General features: G+C 32.0%; 1 protein-coding gene and 1 long non-coding RNA gene across 2 annotated transcripts in view; one reads left to right on the top strand and one right to left on the bottom strand.

Moving 5' to 3' along the window:
- LOC127179765 (uncharacterized) overlaps positions 1-22,176 on the bottom strand; it is a 108,085-nt gene that overhangs the window by 30,063 nt on the left and 55,846 nt on the right. The window contains exon 2 of the long non-coding RNA XR_007829547.1: positions 14,791-14,932. This is a non-coding gene — a long non-coding RNA (uncharacterized LOC127179765). The remainder of the gene's footprint in view (positions 1-14,790; positions 14,933-22,176) is intronic.
- LOC127179763 (uncharacterized protein C14orf132) lies at positions 7,522-20,140 on the top strand. Its single transcript, XM_051133484.1, has 2 exons — positions 7,522-7,696; positions 19,605-20,140. Exons 1-2 carry the CDS (start codon positions 7,670-7,672, stop codon positions 19,839-19,841), a joined length of 264 nt encoding a protein of 87 aa, XP_050989441.1. The 5' UTR covers positions 7,522-7,669; the 3' UTR covers positions 19,842-20,140.

Below are 22,176 nucleotides of genomic sequence, written 5' to 3'. Positions count from 1 at the left end.
AAAATCCTGAGAATTATGCAAATTTGTTCATTACAGAGTCATTAATTAAATCACTGATCCCTGATTGTTTTATTAGACAAATCAACATTAAATCATGTGTTTTTATGCTCTGATGACAAAAAAAAATGGTGCAGGTTTTAAACTATTTTCGTTATTTTCAAATTGCTACATTTCACTATTTATTAGAAAGAAACAGCACTGAATTAAACATGAAATTTTGACGTAGAAAGACCGCATTGTATTTTCTTAAAACATACCCCAATAAACCGTTTCTCTGTAAAAATGCATGCATTGACTTATTTATAGCAAGGAGAAGTGCAAAACCTAAGGATGTCCTATGGATAGCGTAGATAATTATTCTTTCCCTAATGCGCTGCATTTCATTAATTTGTCACACAACCTCAATAAGCTTAATATGAATACTCAGTTTTACAGCTCTATGATTTCCAATCAAAAAGAGAATATATTTTATACATATATTTGAATATTTATTTTGTTCACTCAACTCAATTTTTTGATACATAGAATATGCATTTACTTAAAATATTAATAAATATTTGTTTCACCTTAACAATTACACATAACAAAAATAAATTTTACTGACCCAGTGTAAAGTTGACTTATTTGAACTTAAAGTTATTTGCGATATCTTTAAAAGAAAGAGACACTGAAATGAAATTGTGCTAGTAAATTGTACAAATAATTACAAAAAAGAAAAGTGACCCACTGAATTAAGCATGAAATTTTGAAGTGGAAAAACTGACAGTATTTTCTAACAACACCCTTTAATAATTTAATTTACAACTTTGAAAATTATTTTTTTTTCATCGTTTAAAAGTTTTTTACTACGTTCATTAATTTGATTTTTTTGTTGTTATTTTATTTATTATAAATAAATATATATTTTATATAAATGTACTTTTAAAGAAAATTTGGCCTAGTTACCATTTTTACTCGTATTATTACAAAGAAACACCAAGTGACCCATTAAACATGAAATTTTTAAGTAAAAAGACTGAAAAAGTATTTTCTTGTATACTCCAGTAATCTTTGTTTTATTTACAAGCCATAAAATCATATTTTACAAATTCAAAGAAAAAAATCTGTCAACTTAAATGACTTTGAAAGAACTAAACGTTTATAGTGTATTTATATTTAACGTATCAACTTTTCTCTCCTAAAATTTATAACAATTATTTAAAATTTACCTCAACAGAATTGCACACAGAACTGCAATTACTATTTCAGTCTTTCTACTTCATAATGTCATGTTTAATTCAGTGTGATACTTTCTATTTCTTTGTAATTATTTAGGAAATTTACTAGCAATTTCTGAGTGAAAATTTCAAATTTCATTTTTTTTCAGTGCAGCGGTTTCATTTATGGAAACAGAATGATTTTCGCTGCCCACCTTTGAGTTTCTATCCAGACTGTTCATCCTGTGCGAGATGACCTTATCAAAATGACATCTGCAAACACACACTGACAGGCCTTCAGAGAGTGCTAAACTAACGCTCGCTCAGAAATCAAGCCCTACAATGTCCATCTGAGCCATGTGACAGACCAAATCAATATTTCAACCTTAAATATTTATGTTGTTCAGGGTCAGAAACATCATGCAGTAACTAGTGCACAAGACATAAGTGGATGAACTAGAACTGGTTGAGGTCAAGATCAGGTTAGCTGATGTTTCGGCTCATAGTACAAACTATGTGTTTGGGAACACAGCAGCAGAACACAGTTTGGCTTTTCTAGGCATCCGTGAACAGGCTTCATACACCAGTGCAACAAAACACTCAACACAGTAAACAGACGTCTGAGAGCAAACGCTGGCGGTCTCGAAATTGTGATGCTCAGCGCATTAAAAATGAAGACGTTACAAGACAGCCGTCCTGGATTTCATGTTGTTTGAGGTTGCAAAACAGACAGCGAAGAGGAATGAACTCTCACAATCAAACAATCATCAAAGTTCAATCAAAGTTTAAAATGAGGAATCATTCATTAATTGTCTTTAAAACAATAGTTCATGCAACATTAAAATTTGTTAAAAATGTGCTCACCCTCAGGTCATCCAAGATTTGATTTGGAGAAATGCAGCATTGCATCACTTGCTCACCAATGGACCCCCTGAGGTGAATAGGTGCTGTCAGAATGAGAGTCCAAACAACTGCTAAAACATCACAATAACCCACAAGTAATCCACACCACTCCAGTCCATCAATTAACATCTTGAGTAATGTAAACAGTACTTGAACTGTGCAGATTTCTCTCCTGATTCAGACCAGATGCCTTTTTTCTTACTGGAGGTAGTGTTATTATGGATTATGGACTACAAATGTCTTAATGATGGATTTTTTTTTTGGTCTTCTCAAGATGTTAAGTGATGAACTGGAGTAGTGTGGATTACTTGTGGATTATTGTGATGTTTTTATCAGCTGTTTGAACTCTCATTCTGTTGGCACCCATTTACTGCAGAGGATCCATTGGTGAGTGATGTAATGCTATATTTTTCCAAAAAGAGGTTAAGCACATTTTCAGCAAATTTTCATTTTGGGTGAACTATTCCTTTAAAGGAGAACTGCACTTCCAGAACAACAATTTACAAACAATTTACTCACCCCCTTGTCATCCAAGATGTTCATGTCTTTCTGTCTTCAGTTGTAAAGAAATTATGGTTTTTGAGGAAAACATTTCGGGATTTTTCTCCATGTAATGTACTTCATTTGTGCCCCGATTTTGAACTTCCAAAATGTAGTTTAAATGCAGCTTCAAAGGCTCTAAATGATCCCAGCTGAGGAAGAAGGGTCTTATCTAGTGAAACGATCAGTCTTTTTTTCAAAAAATAAAAATTTGCATACTTTTTAAGCACAAAAGCTTGTGTAGCACAGGCTCTGGGATGCGCATCCACGATGCTACGAATTAGTAATGGGTCATTCTTGAACGATTCGTTTATTTTGAATGAATCTTTAATGTGACTCGGGAAGAACGAGTCGTCTCGGGGAGTGATTTGTTCAGTCGCGTATACGCAACATCCTATTAGGTTCTGTACTGGAATTAGTTCACCTGTTTTTCGAGTGGTTTGTTCATCTTATGGGGCTGTCACGTGATGAACGAACGACACAAACCCGAAAACTTGTCAGAAAAGAGGTGAGGTGAGCTAATCATAGACTAAAAACCGAGGTAAACAATTAATTAATATTTTCTGTTTCTTATAGCATTATAGTTTTGTCTTGTTTGTAGTGTGATCGACGTTTGTGTAAGCAGTAGATGTGTTAGCGAAGTAACAAATAACATTTTAATTATATTTTGCTAAAATGAATGAAATGACTCAGAAAAAGATTAGTTCATTTTGCTGAACGAGACTCAAAGGTCAGAGTCTAGTAAAATGATCCAAACTTCCCATCACTACTACGAATCAGGTCTAAGTTCATCGTCTGTGTACTCCGGCTCAAAAAGGTAAAGATGGAGTTTTTTGCCATTCTCATTTTCTCCTACAACTTCAGAATTGTCCGACATCATTGTACCTTTTTGTTTGTAAACAGCGTTTGACTTACTTGCACTTTCTTAGTCTTTGCACATTCGCTTTGTAAACACTGGGTCTGTGGCTTCGCCTACGTTCCGCATGACCTTTCGACTTGATTCAATAGTACGTGAACGCGCATCTCAGAGCCTGTGCTACATGAACTTTTGTGTTAAAAAAAGTATAAAAATTTTTATTTTCCAAAAAAATGACTGTTCGTTTCGCTAGATAAGACCCTTCTTCCTCGGCTGGGATCGTTTAAAGCCCTTCGAAGCTGCATTAAAACTACATTTTGGAAGTTCAAAATCAGGGCACCAATGAAGTCCATTATATGGAGAAAAATCCTGAAATGCTTTCCTCAAAAACCATAATTTCTTCACGACTGAAGACAGAAAGACATGAACGTCTTGGATGACAAGGGGGTGAGTAAATTATTTGTTGTTTTGGAAGTGGACTTCTCCTTTAACACAAATAATGCTGAATGCATTAAGCGAAAGCACTGATTTTTAATACAGATGAGCCACAGTAATATAGATGCTATTAATTCTCAAATATGGCTAACTAAAATAACCTCCACTTATTTATAATGTCTTCCTAAGCATCTCTAAAAGTGGAAGTCTTAAAAATAGACCAATTAGTATCCATTTTTCTAGCTAAATGTCAAATAAAATTACATGAAGGCAAGAGTGCAGCACTTTGTAAACAGCACTTGTCTAAAGGCATCATTTATAAAATTAAACCATGTTTGAATTTTATAAATGATACAGGGTGTGCATGTAATCAAATATCAGTAAATGAGAAAATGCTAAATGTCTTGTCTTAGTTTGTTTTCCCTCACTAATGGGATTGAATTAAGCATCCTTTGGGAAATCAGCTGAGATCAGGGTGACTTTAAAGTCCCTGTCACCAATTTCATGAGTAAATGTCCACTAAAAATACACACAACCACCCAATCAAATGGGATGAGGAAGTTATGATGTCAAAATGACACAATCTAAACTTCTAAGGAGATGCACTGAAAATAATGAAATGATGTCATTTATAAGTGCTTTTTATATTGGTTTATAATGATTTTGTTTAGTTTGTCTAAAAGCAAACAATACTTCCCACAGAAAAAATAAAACAAAACAATTATTGAAATCGTATTTTTAGTTGTCTTTATTTATTATAAATGAGTTAAAAATTGACTAGCAAAATGTTATTAGTGAAAATCCTACTTTTATATCTAATTTAACTTTTGTTTATGATGAAATTACATTGCAAAAAAATTATTATAGTCCAAAAATTATTATAATCACCAACATTAAGTAACATTTTGCCCTATGTATAAAGAAAATATAGTGATCAGCTATGGTATTTATAATAAATGACCTTTTTACTTTGTGTGAATAAAATATATATATATATATTTTTTTTTAAATATTAAATCGATATATAATATTAAATAATATATATATATAAAGTATAAGATGAACATCCAACCAGGGTTAACTAAAATTAAAATTGAAACAATAATAATAACAAAATGAAAACAATAACAAATGTCCAGCAACTTCACACAGCCATTGAAGATTTGTGAACAATATTTGAGAGAAATAGGCCTTTTGTGTACACAAAAAAAGAGACTTAGATCTTTGAGTTCAGCTCATGAAAAATGGGGGCAAAAACAAAACTGCTGCGTTTATAATTTTGGTCAGTGTATCTATCTATCAAGACAGTACCATAAAGTACCATAAAGTACCTAGTACCATAAACAATGTATAAATAACATTTTTGTGCAAATATTTTGAGAACATTATTAATAAACATCAGATAACTCTGAACAAATACTTCATTAGTGTTCCTGGAAGAGCATTTGTTTATAACTTTAAGAGAACCTTGCCAGAATGTTTTTAGGAGCTGGGAATGTGTTATTTGTGAAACGTCTTTAAGTTGAAGTGAAGGTGACTTCCATGTGAAAAGAGCAGTGGTCAGAGCCTCTCCAGTGAATAACTGCTGTCATTGGGGATCAGAGGTTTGTCCAGCTGAACATGGAGCTAAAAGATGCCAAGAAAACATGCTCTCATGTGCTGTTGTCAGCACTATGCAGCGGCTTTGAGCTGCAAACACTAAATGAGAAGTGAAAGGTGGGTCACGGCTGTCAGGAGACCCAACGCAAAGACAGCAAGAAGAACCAAACCAGAAGCAGCCTATAATGATGAAGGATATGAGGATATGACCGGATCTGGAGGTTCAACAGCATGAAAGATTTAAGATGTTTGCTAAGATGCATGTGTTCAGGATATTAAACCAGCTATTTTGACGAGAATCTTCTGATGGGTACAACGTCTGTTACTCTTAAGTCAAATTCAAAAAAGAGAAAATCATATTTTATGCTGGTCATTATTTTAACCAATCCCGTAATTTGTTACTTCCCTGACAACAAGTTGATGAAATTTTTAGCAAACTGAGCATTTCTAATTTCAGATAATAGCAAAGTGGTCAGATGAAGCTGAAGCTGAAGCATGATGTGAGATGAGGACGTGACAGCAGAGCAACGATGCATGAAATCAACTCAACACGTTAGTCACCGACATCATGTGACGCTGAACAGTAAACGTGAAGTGCACAGGAAACTGGACTTTCTGAGTCAGGAGTTTCCTGAGGAGCCGAGCAGAGTGAAGCGAACATAAAGAACTGTGTGATGGATCCAGACCTGATCAGCTGTGACTGCGGATGACATCTCAACACACATTGCTCCGGTACAGAGTTATGACGTTCAACATCACACGAGAACCATCACCTAAGACTCTTTAAATCTCTCAACTGTTTCTCCTAGACATCTATGCCATAAAATGGAGAGTAAATTGACAGTCTCTTGCAGAAAGAAAATGAAGATCACAGTGAAATTAAATGTGACATTATTTTTATGACATTACATGTGACCCTAGACCACAAAACCAGTCATAAGGGTTTATTTTTATTTATTTTTTTTTATTGAGATTTATACATAATCTCAAATAAACAAGCTTTCCATTGATTTGTTTGTTAGGATAGGACAATATTTTCGAAAATCTGGAATCTGAGGGTGCAAAAAAAATCAAAACACAGGAAAATCACCTTTAAAGTTGGCCAAATGAAGTTCTTAGCAATGCATATTACTAATCAAAAATTAAATTTTGATATACAATTTGCAACTTACAGTAAAGAATATGATCTTATCTATAATCGATACAATCAAACAATCAATAATTTTGACCCGCACAATGTATTTTTGGCTACTGCGACAAATATACCCATGCTATTTAGGACTGCTTTTGTGGTTCAGGGGCACATATTATCATATTTTCATTATTTCTTAAAATTAGCATTATTTCAGTTACTGCAGTGTTTTCAATATTGTTTCAAATAGTTCTAAATTATGATTCTTATTAACAAAAATAAAATTGCAAAAATATATTTTCATTATATATATTTTCATTATTAATTAAAATTAGCATTATTTTTATTATTAATGAAACGTGTTGTGTCTTTTTAATTATTCAAACTGTTTTCAATTATGATTCTCATTAAAGAAAACTAAATTTTAAAATGATGTGTTAATAATTCAAAAAAAAAAAAAAAGTTAACATCCACTAAATGTCTTAATACAATTTAATTTTTTTTTTTTTTTACTATTATTATTTTTTTGCAGTACAGTAATGAGAATTTGGGGCATAAATGTAACAAAAAAATAAATACATAAAATAAAATAATAAATAAATAAAAAAAAATAAAATAAAATAAAATAAAATAAAATAAAATAAAATAAAATAAAATAAAATAAAATAAAATTCAAATTCAGTTTCTTTTGAATCTGAAGACCGGAACATTTTCTTGACACATTTAACAACAAGTGAAATCATTCAGGCATTATGACTGTGATCACGCATGACGTGACTAGAGAGAGAGAGGGAGTGTGGATGAGAGAGTAAGAGAGAGTCTCTCACAGCTACAACACTGTTAGTCTGTTTGTTCTGCTCTCTCCATCTCCTCTCGTTCATGATCTCTGTGTTTAACGATGGATCTCTAAGGATGAACTCGGAAAACATTTGGAGACGTTTCTGCTGTGAAAATCCCATGAGGAACTGAAGAATCACTTTATCCAGGAATTAAACACACAGGATCATCATGGATCTTTCATTTATGGCTGCACAGGTATGAGATTTTTGACATTATGCATAAAGATAAGAGTTTTACATGAACATGAGCCTGTTCACTTTGAAACATGTGAGTTTAGACCTCAAGATCTTCATCAAATGATTTCACTTCTTCTGAGAGCTTCATGTCTTTTTCTGCAGTTTAACCAGTATCAGAGAGACTAGTTTAGTTTACTGGCTTACTTATGTATATTTATTTATTATGTATACATTTACTGTTTACATTTATTGGATTTATTCTGGCTAACAAAGTGACTGGAGCCTGTTTTCTGTATATTTGACAGAAATGAGATTTCTCTTAAGAGTCCAGTAATCTCGCATGTCTTCTCTAGAGTTTCAGGAGAGACCTCAGCTATGTCTCAAACTGTTCAGATACTAAATCCAGTGATCAAAAGTCAGAGATCTCACTATGAGAGTCCAGTTCAGTCATGTCTCTTTCATTATTCAAAGCATTTTCAATTACGATACTTTAAGAAAATGTATATTTGTATATAATAATTACAAAAAATAAATAATAAACACATACATACATAAAATTATTTCTACACCAATTTTTAAAGTAAAAATCAGTGTTACTTTACCATTATTAAAATACAAGTTGTAATGAATATTTAAAATTTTTGATTAATAATTAGAATTTTAATTTTAAATTTTGTATTTTAGTATTTTGATTTTAGTTACATCTTTGGGTAATTTTCTTTTGCAATTTTCAAACTTTTTTAAATCTCAAACCTTTCTCAACACATGATCTGAACTGCCTTCACATTCATTTATACCTCTGTAATCTTACTTTAGGTCTGTTTTTAAAGAAATTATCATTTAAATCAAAATGAAATGTTAAAAAAGGGTATATAATGATATATTAACTATGAAAAATAATTTAAGGTTAAAAATTTTATGAAATAATGATAAAATAACAGATAATAAATTAATAAAATGAATAATAAAAAATTATATTAATAGGAATTATTTTTACATTAAATACATTAAACAAATACTATGATGATAAATGTTACAATTGATTTATTTAGGTATTTTTATTTATTTATTTTTGCATCACAGTAATGACAAAAATGCAAAATGCCAGAAATCTATAAAATACGTAATATTATGAACATTACAAATTATAAAACCAAATTATGCATATTTGAAAAATAAACACATTTATTTTATTGGTCAGAGTGTATGACAGTCTTCAGACTAAAAGCTTATCTATTGTATTAATTAATTTTAATTTGAAAGTGATTTTTTAACATCCATCATTGAGAAGACAGAATGTGCAAATGAATGAACGCTTCTAATGCAGGTACGTCACATATAAGTGAAGAAGAAAAATGGTTGTTTTTAAACTCTTCAGGCATTTGGACTAAAAGAGAGATGTGTTTTATCAACACCAGATTGATTGTATATCATCTCGTCGTTGAAATGCACATCAGAAGCGGTGAAACAAATGCACCTATTTGTCTTGCGATGACTTTTCGGATGTGACGATAACACAAGAGCGATTGCAAATGAATGCAGCACACTCCATTAACCTACTGGAAGAAATAATTCATGAATTGAACATTGCGAAAAACGCTGTTGTTCACAAACTCCGTATCAGACTATGAGTAAATGCATCTGCCATTAACACACCGACAGTGTGTTACCACGAGTGAGCGGACAGCAGGTGCTGAATAATCAGAAGTGTCCCACATCATCACTCAGAGAAGGTCTCGCGGCGGCCAACGGCTCACGTTTCACACAGCAGGAATGAATCTGCTACAGCAAATGTGTCAGACGGGCCCCGGCGGCATCACCGTGGCACCAGTGACCCTCCAGTGTCACTTTCCTCAGCGCTTCTTTGCCGCCGTGAGCGCTTGACACAAACAGACACAGTACAGTCGCTAATTCACACTTTACTCACCACAAAACCAAAACGTGCATGATGAATAAAAACATGTGGGTATAAACGCATACAGAAATTATTATTATAAGAGCATGAGCACCGTAAAAAATGATAAGAAAGAAAAATATCTTCACATTCATTCCAATGTGTTGTTTTCTTCTATAAATATTCATATTATATATAATTAATATTATTTAATTACATTATTTTATCATATTTCCATTTTTTTAATTTTTCATTTGCATTATTTTAATTGTTACCGTAATGTCCAGTCATGTGTCATCTATTATTTTTGATTACAAATATTATTGTTTTATTTTTTTTATTATTATAAATTATTTTCAATTATGATACATGCATACATATATATATATATATATATATATATATATATATATATATATATATATATATATAATTACAATAAATAAATATTTGTATTATTATTATTATTATTATTATTATTATATGTGAAATTTGCGAAACAATAAATAAATACAATTATTTCTACATCTATTATTTTACTATTATTAAAACACTATTATAGTTGTAATTAATATTTATAATTTTTGACGAATATTTTGAATTTTATTTTTAAATTCTGAGTTTGCATTTTGGTTTTAGTTTAATTTTTAATAATTGTAATAATTCAGGCTTAATTGATTTTGTATTTTAGATTTAATTCAGTTTTAGTTTTTATGTCTATTTTTTTATTTTAGTGCTTCAAACTTTAACTTTTCATTTAGTCTTTCATAATACCTATATTTCATGTCATTTATTTTAAGTTTCATTTTAAATTTCAATATTTTTTATTTATTTTTTTTTTTACTAATTTTGCTATGATTTTGTAATTTTTATTACTTTTTACTTTTCTTTTTTTTTTTGTTTTAGTAATGCTATTTGGGTTTTACTTAAACGTATTTCAATTCAGTAGCCAAGGCAACATTTCTAGTTTTAATTTAACATTTTTATTTTAATTTTATTTAAATTTAATTTACATTTTAATTCAGCTTTATTTCAATTAACAAAAAGTTTAAGTTTACTTTTAATAAACAATAATAACCCTAGTGAAGATGCATGTAGTGACTGTCATAAAACATACAGTGGGCCAAAATTATCTGGACACTTAAAAATGCATCATCATGCTCAAAACTATATTCAAATCTAATGCATTTTTAGTATTTCAACTTTCTTTTGTCAAATGTTCTGATTGCAAAGTGTATTTGTGCACCTTTGGTCACAGTTAATGACTTACTTTGATATTTTGCAGCTAATGCAATGACATTCACACATTTTGAATATGTTTTGGAGTCACTGTTCAGAGGTCACATACTGTAAACTCTGTTGCATTTCATGCTGTCAACTTTATTTATGACCTGCTCATGAATCCAGTACTTGAAAAATGAGAACTGAGTGCTAGGAGAACAGGAATAGCTGGCATTAGTCATTTATGAACTGCGTTGCAGTGACGTGTTGTTTAGAGATGCTGTAACGAGGTAGACACACGTTCTGCTTCCTGACGAGCTTCGGTTCTATCTCTGGACCGTCTGACATGAGCTTCCTTAGAGAAACCCTATTTAACGCATGACACCACAATCTGTTAAAAACAAAGTGAGTTAAACTGCAATATGTTTGGAGATCAGTGCATTAAAATCGGTCCCACCCACTTTTCCCATCTCTAATTCACTTTTCATAGTGCCCTTAGTGCAAAATCATCATTACTGTAATGTAAAAATGTTTACATTTTTTATTTCAAATCTTTAAATTGTAACATATTAACATATTGTAACATTTCCTTTTCAAATGTTTCTTTTTTATTTATAGAATGGGCCTAAAAAATTAACAAGTTGTTATACATAGGGTCCTATGAAATCCGTTTTGTTTTTTCCAAAAATCACACGCTTCAGTGAGTGTAGTAAACAAAACCGCTTGTCTGCTCCATTCATTAAAACAGAGACACGCAGAACATGCAGGATTCACATTTAAATGGTATTTTTGTGGCGTAATATTTACAGATACTAGTCCATATTGTGGTTTGATTTAAGTGTAATGTAACCTACTTTTGATTAATTCATTCAAACTTTGACAAATTCTGTGACATTCGTTATTCAGTAAATCCATTTTTATGACTGAATTCCGCGATTCCGTCTGTGTTTTCCGCACTGTGGAAATCTATAAAGTATAATATATACAGTAAGATTATAAAGGTATATAATACACATGGACAGCTGCTCAGATCATTTGATGAGAAAAATCTGACTACTGATTTTTTATTTTTTGATCAATCTTGATCTTACACGTCACATTCACATGTCAGACAATGGGGTGTTTTTCTCATGACAAACCTTTGAGAAGCATCTCATTTTTGATGTTTCATTGCTGTGGAGTCACTGTATTGTAATATCACTGCAGTAATCTTTTGTACGGAAAGCTTTCGATTGTTCTGTGAATGAACGGTAAATTACCTGCTGCATGAACATCTGTGAAACGGGCCATAACACAAACCGAAGGAAATGGAGTTATTATTGGGACAGCTGGAAATAGAGTTATTATTCCTCTGATTGATATGGTTGTGGACTTAATTGAATCAGCAAGAGCTCTATTGAGTCACAGCGGACTCAAACTGAAGGACAAAACATCTGATTCACAATAGAGCTGAAGTTCCACGTCACACGCATGAATAATGGACAGAAACTTAATTGTTGCAATGATGACGAGTCATGTGCAAATCTAGTTCAGCAATCATCCTTGCCTTTTTAGCCAAATTATTTCCCATCCTGCTTTTTCTTCTTTCGGAACAATCTCATTTAAAGGAGAAGTCCACTTCACATTTATAGAACAAGGTGTTCATGTCTTTCAGTCGCTAAGAAATTCTTTTTCTTTCTTGAGGAAAACATTCCAGAATTTTTCTCCATATAGTGGACTTCAATGGTGCCCCAAAGTTTGAACTTCCAAAATGCAGTTTAAATGCAGCTTCAAATGGCTCGAAACGATCCCAGCCGAGGAAGATGGATCTTATCTAGTCATTTTTTAAACAAACTGACAATTTATTTACTTTTTAAGCTCAAATGCTCGTCTTGTCTCATCTCTGCGATGTGCATGCGTAGTCTCGTGTAATCCTGGTCAGTACAGTTAGGGTATGTCGAAAAACTCCCGTCTTGTTTTCTTCTTCAACGTCAAAATCATCCTACGTCTCTGTTTTACCTTTTTTGTAAAGAGCGTTTGATCTTGTTTGCATGTTCACTTTGTAAACACTGGGTCAGTACTTCTGCAGCGATGTAGGACGACTTTGAAGTTGGGAAAGAAAACGAGATGGGAGTTTTTCGACATACCCTAACTGTATTGACCGTAGTTCATCCAGACATAGACAAGACAAGCGTTTGTGGTTAAAAAGTATAAAAATTGTCAATTTCTTTCGAAATTAAGATCCTTCTTCCTCAGCTGGGATCGTTTAAAGCCATTTGAACTGCATTTTGGAGGTTCAAACTAAGAAGCACTATTGAAGTCCACTACAAAAAAATTTGGGAATGTTTTCCTCAAGAAACAAAATATCTTTTCGACTGAAGACAGAAAGACAAGAACATCTTGGATGACAAGGGGGTGAGTAAAATATCTGTAAATTTTTGTTCTGGAAGTGGACTTCTCCTTTAACAGTGTTTGGGGTAACACATTACGAGTAACACGAGTTATGTAATATTATTACTTTTTCCCAAGTAACTAGTAAAGAAACGCATTACTCTTTAATTGACAAGAAAATATCCACCCCTTTAATTATTAAAAGCTCTCCTGTGCCCATGTTGAGAGAAATCGGGAGTAAGACGTTAGTGCTAGAATAAATGTGAACATGCATTAATTCATCTCACTCACAAAAAACAGATTCAGTATTCCTCAAAATGAACAAAAACAGTGAAATTCAACTCAGAATATGACACAAACCTGATACAAAATATGATACAAAATGATACAAATATCCTTTATGTATTTAATCCCATTTGTTATGTCTTTGCTGCTGACCTTCAATGATCCAGTTCAACCATACAAATAAGCAAAAATTACTCAAGATAATCTAACATTTGTTTTCCTTTTTTATTGCTGAAGAGTTGACTTTTTGTTTTTCTTCTGCAGTCTACTGTACAGATATGAATTTACTTTTCTCAAAGCCTGAGGCTTTTGGTGTGAAAGTGCTTTTACATTTGCCAAAAATATAACTTTTTATATTAAAAACAAACAAGCAAGCCCTGTCCAGATTTAAAACAGTTATGCAAAATTAAAGCAATGCATTACTTTACATAAAAAGTAATTAAGTAATGTAATTAGTTACTTTTTTAGGGAGTAACACAATATTGTAATGCATTACTTTTAAAAGTAACTTTCCCCAACACTGTCCTTTAATACTCAGTTTTTGTTTTGTTTTTTAATGGAAGCTTATTTCCACTACAGAATAAAAAGTAAAAACTGTTATTTTATTTTTTATTTTATCTCACAATTTTGACTTTTTTTCTTGCAATTCTGATCTTGACTCACAAAGAAAAAAAGACTTTTCTTCTTACAATTGCAAGAACAAAATTTGAATTATGACATAAGCTTGAATTTGAGAGATATAAATTAGAAATTGCAAGAAAAAAGTCAGAATTGTGACAACTTAAGTTGCAATTGCAACTTTTTATCTCACAATTCTTTTTTGCAAATTCAAAATTTTCCTCTTAGAATTGTGCTTTTTTATTTTGTAATATTTGCCTTATGTTTCTTTTTTATTGCAAGAAAAAAAGCCTACATTGTGAGGGAAAAAAGCAAGAATAGTGAGATAAAAAGTTGCAATTATCCTTTTTTTATTCTATGGTGGAAATAAGCCTGTGTAGTTGGCTGCATATGATACTGCATGATAAACAGCAAAATACAATGCATAAACAAGTTGAAAATCATTCTCTTGTATAAAGTTTTGAGCTGTCAACACTCATGCAAAAGGTTTTTTAAATTTAAACTGAATATATTCAGAGTATGCTTCAATTTCACTGATGATGCATAGGAAATTAAAAAAAAAAAAAAAAAAACATAAGCAAGATTATCAAAACCGCATCTGAATGAACCTCTGAAACTGATATTATTCCCTAGAAATACTCCTGATGCTTCACAGTTATGCGGCGGTGCCCTCCGTCTGACTGAGCTAATGTGCATTCATGAAAATATCACTTTTAGCCTCAAACCTCGTTTCTTCTTCTCGTGGAAGTCGGTCATGTTGTTGCTGGAGGTCTGTTTCCATCTCTTCCTCTAGTTTCCTGTCACTAACATCACAACGCCTCACTGGAGATCCTGCTGCTCATCAAGTTAAGTTGAAAACTACACCGTCTGCAAAAGAAATGACATGAGAATTGTTAAAGATGGCTTGTCAATCATAGTTTCTGAAAAAAAAAAAAAAAAAAAAAAAGACATCAATAATATTTAGAATTGTCTCAATTTTTGGCCCATTTTCCCTGAAGAGAAAGACATTTACAGTGCAAGTTGTCAACTTGACTTCCACCACAGACTAAACACCAACCAATTTTTATTTTTGTATCTTCCACTTTCATTTTATTTTTCAGATAAAGTTTTAGTCATTTTTTATTATTATTTTTTAATATCGGTCCATATAGTTTTTATTAATTTAAATTATTTTATTTATTATTTAATTTTATAAATTAATTAAATTAAACAAAATAAAATAAAAAAAATGTTGCTTTGACAAATAACTAATTTTATTTATTCATTCATTCATTTTACTGTACGTCAAGTAGCAAAATGATTATATTTACGCATTTTAACACTATTTTTATGAAAATTAAGCAAATGTACACCCAAGTTTAAATGTAAAATTTTAAATTTAAATTGTAACATCTTAGGATTGTATTTGTTTTATTGCCTTTAATTTACGCTCTTTTTCATTTAAAATCATTATATTTTGACTTTAATTTTTAAAACAACATTTATTAATTTAACAGCCACTCCCATTTTTTTTTTTTTTTTTTGAACACAGACATGAAAATACACTTTCCAAACCTATTTTTTTATAAGTCATGAACAAAAACAATTTGAAATATGATTTTGATCTACATTTTCCATGGTAATGCAATGTCTGATTTTAAAATGGTTTTCAAAGGATGAATTTTGATATTAAGTTTTTAATTGATAAATAATTTCTTATGATTTCTAAAGCATGATAGTGAAAAAGGTAACGAAGAAAGTCTTTTTGTGACAAAGGTCAGAACTCCTGTTAGGATGTATATTTTTGAGGGGCACTCTTGTAATAAATTTATCTATTACTTTTCCTACATATTGTTTAGATTCAGATATTGGTATTTTGGTGAATCTGAGCGCAGTATTTTCAGTTTTTTATTGCATAATGTACTGTTTTTAACATGCAAAGCATTATGCATGAAATAATACACAGTATGCATTGAGCAGTATGCTGGTATTTTATCCAAACATGTCACTGCATGTTCTGTCCACGTCTTGCTGCCCTAAAATGAACCTGTTTTCCCCTGAAACAAACCCTCAGTCGTATCTGGGCACCTCAGTGGGAATCAGGCTGAGTATGAGTGTGTTCACTGTTCACTGTGCAGGAGAACAGGACACCTGCTCAGGGCTTTCCAGCACATCAGCGGCTGTCTGTCTGGAGAACATCTTTATGCCACAGGCTCATGTTCTCCTGAAACCAAAGCGCTTTTATAAAAATCACAGCAGCATCTTCGGCAAAACACATCAGAGAGAATCACAGATTGCAGAACTCTTATAGTATTTGTGAAAGCCTCCTTTAACAATGGAATAATTCTGGGAAAAATCTGATTTGTGAAACAAAAACTCAAAACTGCAAGAAAAACAGTTAGAATTGTGAGATAAACACACAGAGCAGTGAAAAAAAAAAAGTCAAAATTGTGAGCCATAAACTATTTTTCCTTTATCCTTTTCTTTTTTTTTTTTTTTTCAAAAATTATGAGTTAAGTCAGAATTGTGAAAAAACCTGCAATTACCTTTAATTTTTATTCTGTGGTGAAACCAAAAAACAAAATTGCAAAATGCAAACTTAAAATTCTGAGAGAAAAAAAATCAGTATTGCAACATAAAAAGTCTCATTTACCCTTTTTATTTTCTATATTCTGCCGAGAAAAAAAATAATAATTGTGCGAGATAACTCAGAGTTGTGAGAAAGAGTCAGAAATATGAGATGCAAACTTGAAATTTTCTTCAAGATATCTTAATTTAAACCTAAATATCTTAATTCTGACTTTTTCTCAGAATTGCATGTTATAAAGTCAAAACTGTAATATCAACTTGCAATTCTGAGACTGGTTAGATAAAAAAGTCGCAATTAACTCTTTTATTTTTTATTTTGTGGAATAAACAAAAAAAAGAATTGCAACTAAAAACTTAATTTATCAGTACACACAATTACAAAATGATGCAACAGATACAATGACCATCTTAATCACTCAAACACTTTATTTGATGTTTTACAACATTCAGACACTAAATGTGCTTTCACTGTCCAAATTCTGTGTATTTTTCCCTTGAGTAATTCAGTACAGAAGTAGGTCAATTCTATTAGAAAAGCTCATTAGCATGACAGAGAGCTGAATGGAGTGTGGATTTAACTGACATTAAGAGCTGAAAATGCATTTTTCACATGGCTGTAATGACGCTTTTGTTTAAAGCTTTTCCACTGCCTTCCGTCCGTCCCTTCGTGCGCAAGTGAAATTTCTTTTCCAGCTTCAAAGGCTTAAATATTGAAATGGCATTATAAAACTCAGAGTGGGTGTGTTTTATAAGAACAAGTTTTAATGTTGAATTTTTCCACATCTAATGAGTTCAGACTGTTCCCGACAATTGTGCATAAATAAAATAGTTTTTTTTTATTAATAATGCACGCGCTTCAAAAGAAAACACATTGGTTTGTAATTCTGCTTGCTGTTACGTTTCAGAATGCTATAGTTTTATTCTCTTCATTCCTTGATTCAAGCCTGTGTGCTATTTTCATATCACTGATATACTATTATAGTTACTGTCAATATTATTATTATTATTATTATTAACTATTCTGTTAAGCTACTATCTATACTCCATCTATCCTGATTTGCCCTTGCAAATCATCTCTCACTGATGCAGTGGTACATTTTACTTTGCATTTTGATTGTGTTTGCTTGTCTTTCATGGAACAGGAAATGGAATTGGAAATAGGAAACAGGAACGGGAAATAGGAAATAGGAAATGATATGAAGTTTGTACTACAGTGAGTCATCTGTCAGCAGCATGAGCCGTCCCAGCGTTTGCACAGAAGTCACTGTTATTTTACAACCTTTTAGGAGCTTTTATAATTATGGTACAAATTACCAAAAAAACAGTAATCAAATGAATGCATAATACAATTTAAGTAATCTTTAAAAATGTAATCAACATGAAATTTGGAATTTCAGATTTATTTATGTTTATTTATTTATTTAGATTTTTTCATCTAATTTTTGCCAAATTCTGTGACATTCTATGTTATATTGTCAATGCTACCACACTAGTAAACTGTCATTAAGAAAAAAATACATAAAACGCAAACAAATAAATGCTCAACAGCATCAGTTTGCAACTGATCATCTGTAGTTTTTCCAGCTCAGACTGAACATCAATCAGGAATCTGTTGGTAAACAATATTTATACTGTGAGAGCTTTAATATCACCACAGCTGAACGATCTGAGGTCGGTGTTAAAATGTTTTGATGTTGTCTGAGCATGTAGTATCTGAAATGTATGCACATATAAACCACACCACCTATTATCCTGTCCTAATGGTGTGGTTTCATCCAGCGCTCCACAACCCTTATTAGTCATGCATTTATTGATTATCTGACAGAATCAAACAGTTGCATTGCTGTAAGCAGCAAGGTGAACGGTTCACATTCGCTGTAATGTGTAAACAGAGGTTCTGAAAGACCTTATCATTAGCATCAGACAAATGAGCGGAGTTAGTGAACCTATTTGAATAAACAATAAATAAATAAATAAATAAATAACAGAATCATCTTTTTGTTTCATTTTGTTTAACTATGTATTAAAATTAAAATTATAAATAATAAGTTATTAATAAAATAATTATTGAAAAAAAAACCGTTAAAAAAAAAAATCAAACTGAAATAAAAAGTAGAAACTATAAATATATTTTATGACAAACACAAGCAATTTCTAAAACTTTAACAAAAATAAAAATGAAAACGGATAAAAGAATATAAGTGATAGAAAAAATGACTTTTTCTCATCGATACTACACTGCTAAAAATGACCTTTCACAATAAAAGTACTGTGAAATTTTAAAGTGGCTACATTCAGTATTGCAAGTGCATATGCAAAGCTAAAAACAACATATTTCAACACACTTGAATATTCCTGCTTCATTAGCAAATAGTGCGGTTACACACTGATACTGATACTAGATACTAGGACTGGCATTAACCAACAACTTTCTCTAGAGCATGAAGTACTTGTGATGATCATGCTTGTGTCAGTGTGGATGAGGAAGGGCTTTCTGTGTTTTTTTAAAAACACTGTATGTACAGTAGACATGAGACAAGGCTCTTTATCGTTCCAGTGACCAGCGCTGCTGTGCTTTGATTGTCTCACCCAATGAATCACTCTCACTTCCGGCTTTCTAAATATTTATGGCACATTAATTAAGCCCCAGTTCCCTCCACGGGTCTCGCCTATGTTTGAGGCCACAAACACATTTGTCGTGTGCAACAGCTGCCATTCAGAACAGACGTTAAAACATTCTGAGAAACATTTTCTGACAGAACAACAGCTCTGCTTTAGTTTGATTTATTTGGGTTGTCTCAGTGCCTGCGGCAGAATTTAGTCAGGCTGTATACAGATATTCCTCACACACAACACAGATTAAATTTACAGACCCAATGATGTTGTTTGTGGTGTCTGCTAAGGCAAGTAGCTATGACTGTTTCCATTACTCGGTTAGCGTTAGTGATGTATTGAGCGGTCTGTCTTTCAGCTTCCGGTGATGAGTGGTGCATTCATGGATGCGTCTCCTCTGGACGACTGCAGTACGGAGCACTCGCTCTTTAACTCCTCGGCCAGTGTGAATGCAGCACCTCCTGCATCATCAGCGCCAGTCCAGCAGGAGGAGACACAACACGTGTCCAGCGACGCCGTCTGGCTTTGGATCGCCATCATCGCCACCATCGGAAACATTGTGGTGGTCGGAGTTGTTTATGCCTGTACTTTCTAAGGATGGAGCAGATATATAAGACTCACGGTGAAGATGCAGTTTCAGTTCATATATCTCTTTTTGTCATTTGGAGATGTGCAGCTCCACACAAGCACTGAGTTCATATAAGGACACAAACTGAAGGATTCAGTTCACTGAAAGAACAGGACCTTCTTAAAGGGGTCATCGGATGCCCATTTTCCACAGGTTGATATGATTCTTTAGGGTCTTAATGAAAAGTCTATAATATATCTTGGTTAAAAATTCTCAACGGTAGTGTAAAACAACACCCTACCTTGTCAAAATAAGCTCTGCAAAACTCAACCCATTTTGATGGACTGTTCCTTTAAATGCAAATGAGCTCTGCTCGCCCCGCCCCTCTCTTCGCTCCGTGGAGTGACGAGCCTGTTTACTTGTATATGAAACATTTCTCTTTATTATTTAGTTTAACTTGATGTACTAAAATAACAAATAGAATAATAAATGAATAAATAAAATAAAAATAAAAAGGTAAAAACACACTGATTTACTGTTATAGTTCTGATATATATATATATATATAAATAATAATATTATTATTATTATTGTACGTGTCTATATAGTTTTTATTGACTTTTAGTTTAATTTTAGAGGTGAACCTAAACATTAATGAAACAATGATAAATAAAATAATATATTTGAAAAATATATATTTAAAATATTTAAATATATTTAAAATGCTAATAATAATAATAATAATAATAATAATAAAATAAATACAATTTGTAAAAATCTTATTTCAGTTACTGTTTATTTTGTATTTATTTATTTATTATTTATTTTTATTTATTTATTTTTTTAGTTAGTTAACAATAATAACCCTGCTTTCAGTCCACTAGTTTCACACTTGTTTTCTACTTACATGGTAAATTCAAAACAATATTTAATGTGCATTTAGTTACTCATTTAACAAGCCGCCGTATAATCAGTCAGTGTTTTCACACTTATTACTATCAGATTCATCTAATATGATAACGAACTGAATCATGGCATCTCCCAACTGATATAAACGTGTCTAAACGCTGAACTGGCTTTGATCATCTCTGGTTCAGTAGTGGCTGTTGGCATGGTGATTAATCCTTTCTAATTAAGAAAACTAACAGACTCTTAAGGAAATGCAAATAAGAGTTACTGTAGGGAATATTCTCATTATTCAGTTTGAACAGGGACAAGTCCATCCTTTAGAGCTGAAGACACAATGATTTATTCTGGATTTATGATGGATTATATTCAGACAGGCATCCAGACTACTGTAACACAATAACACTTAGAGTAACACTTATACTGTAAAACAAAATGTGCATGAAACTCTGACATTCTATTTTTATCTTACAAGGTTTTGGTGCTGTTATACTTTTATCTGTAAAGCCTGTCTGACTGTATTCATGTATTTATGTATAGTATATTTGAGAGAACAGTCTTTATTTTTCAAAATCAGAGTTGAATGAGTCGTTTTCTGTAGCTTTCTGGGCGAAAATGCCATTTACTATTAAAAGTTTAACAACCAATATCCTTCAATTTCCCTGTCGCCTAATTCTGAATGAGAAGCGACGCACAGATGATTACGGCTGTATCAGCGGCGTCTGATGGAGTCAGTGATGAATTCAGACCTCAGCTGGATGAAATATTTACCTGATATCCTCATAATGAGCCCATATGATAATGTTTTCCTTTTTAACAAGCTCTATTTATACACAATATTGATAGCTCAATCAATCTAAACCCAATCATATGCTCCCAGGTTCCTCAGCCTACATGATATCACTGTCTATATGCATTATGAATCAACATCGTTTGTAAACCTCCCAGAATGCATCAGTTCTAACAGCTCTGCATGTTAAAGGAAAAGTTCACCCACGCCACCCAAGATGTAGATGAGTTTGTTTCTTAATCAGATTTGGAGAATTGTAGCATTACATCACTTGGTTACCAATGGATCCTCTGCAGTGAATGGGTGCCATCAGAATTAGAGTTCACACAGCTGATAAAAACATCACAATAATCCACAAGTAATCCACACCACTCCAGTTCAAAAGTTAACATCTTGACAAAACCAAGCTGAAACAAATCCATCCTTAAGATGTTTTAACTTTAAACCCATTCTGGCCAAAATACAGGTCCATATTCCATAACAAATGCATTTCCCATCAATATTTTTTACCTACAAAACAGTCAAACACACTTATTAGAAGGATGTACGTGTCAAAAAACAACGAGAAAAAGAAAAAGAGAAAAATGTGTCCAAAAACAAAAATAGCTGTTGAACTGAATATGTAATGTCAGAAACAGTGAAGATGTCTTTTATAATCATCTTTGG

This window comes from Labeo rohita, chromosome 17, assembly GCF_022985175.1.
Source record: "Labeo rohita strain BAU-BD-2019 chromosome 17, IGBB_LRoh.1.0, whole genome shotgun sequence".
NCBI lineage: Eukaryota > Metazoa > Chordata > Actinopteri > Cypriniformes > Cyprinidae > Labeo > Labeo rohita.
This window is presented reverse-complemented; position numbering and strand designations above follow the sequence as displayed.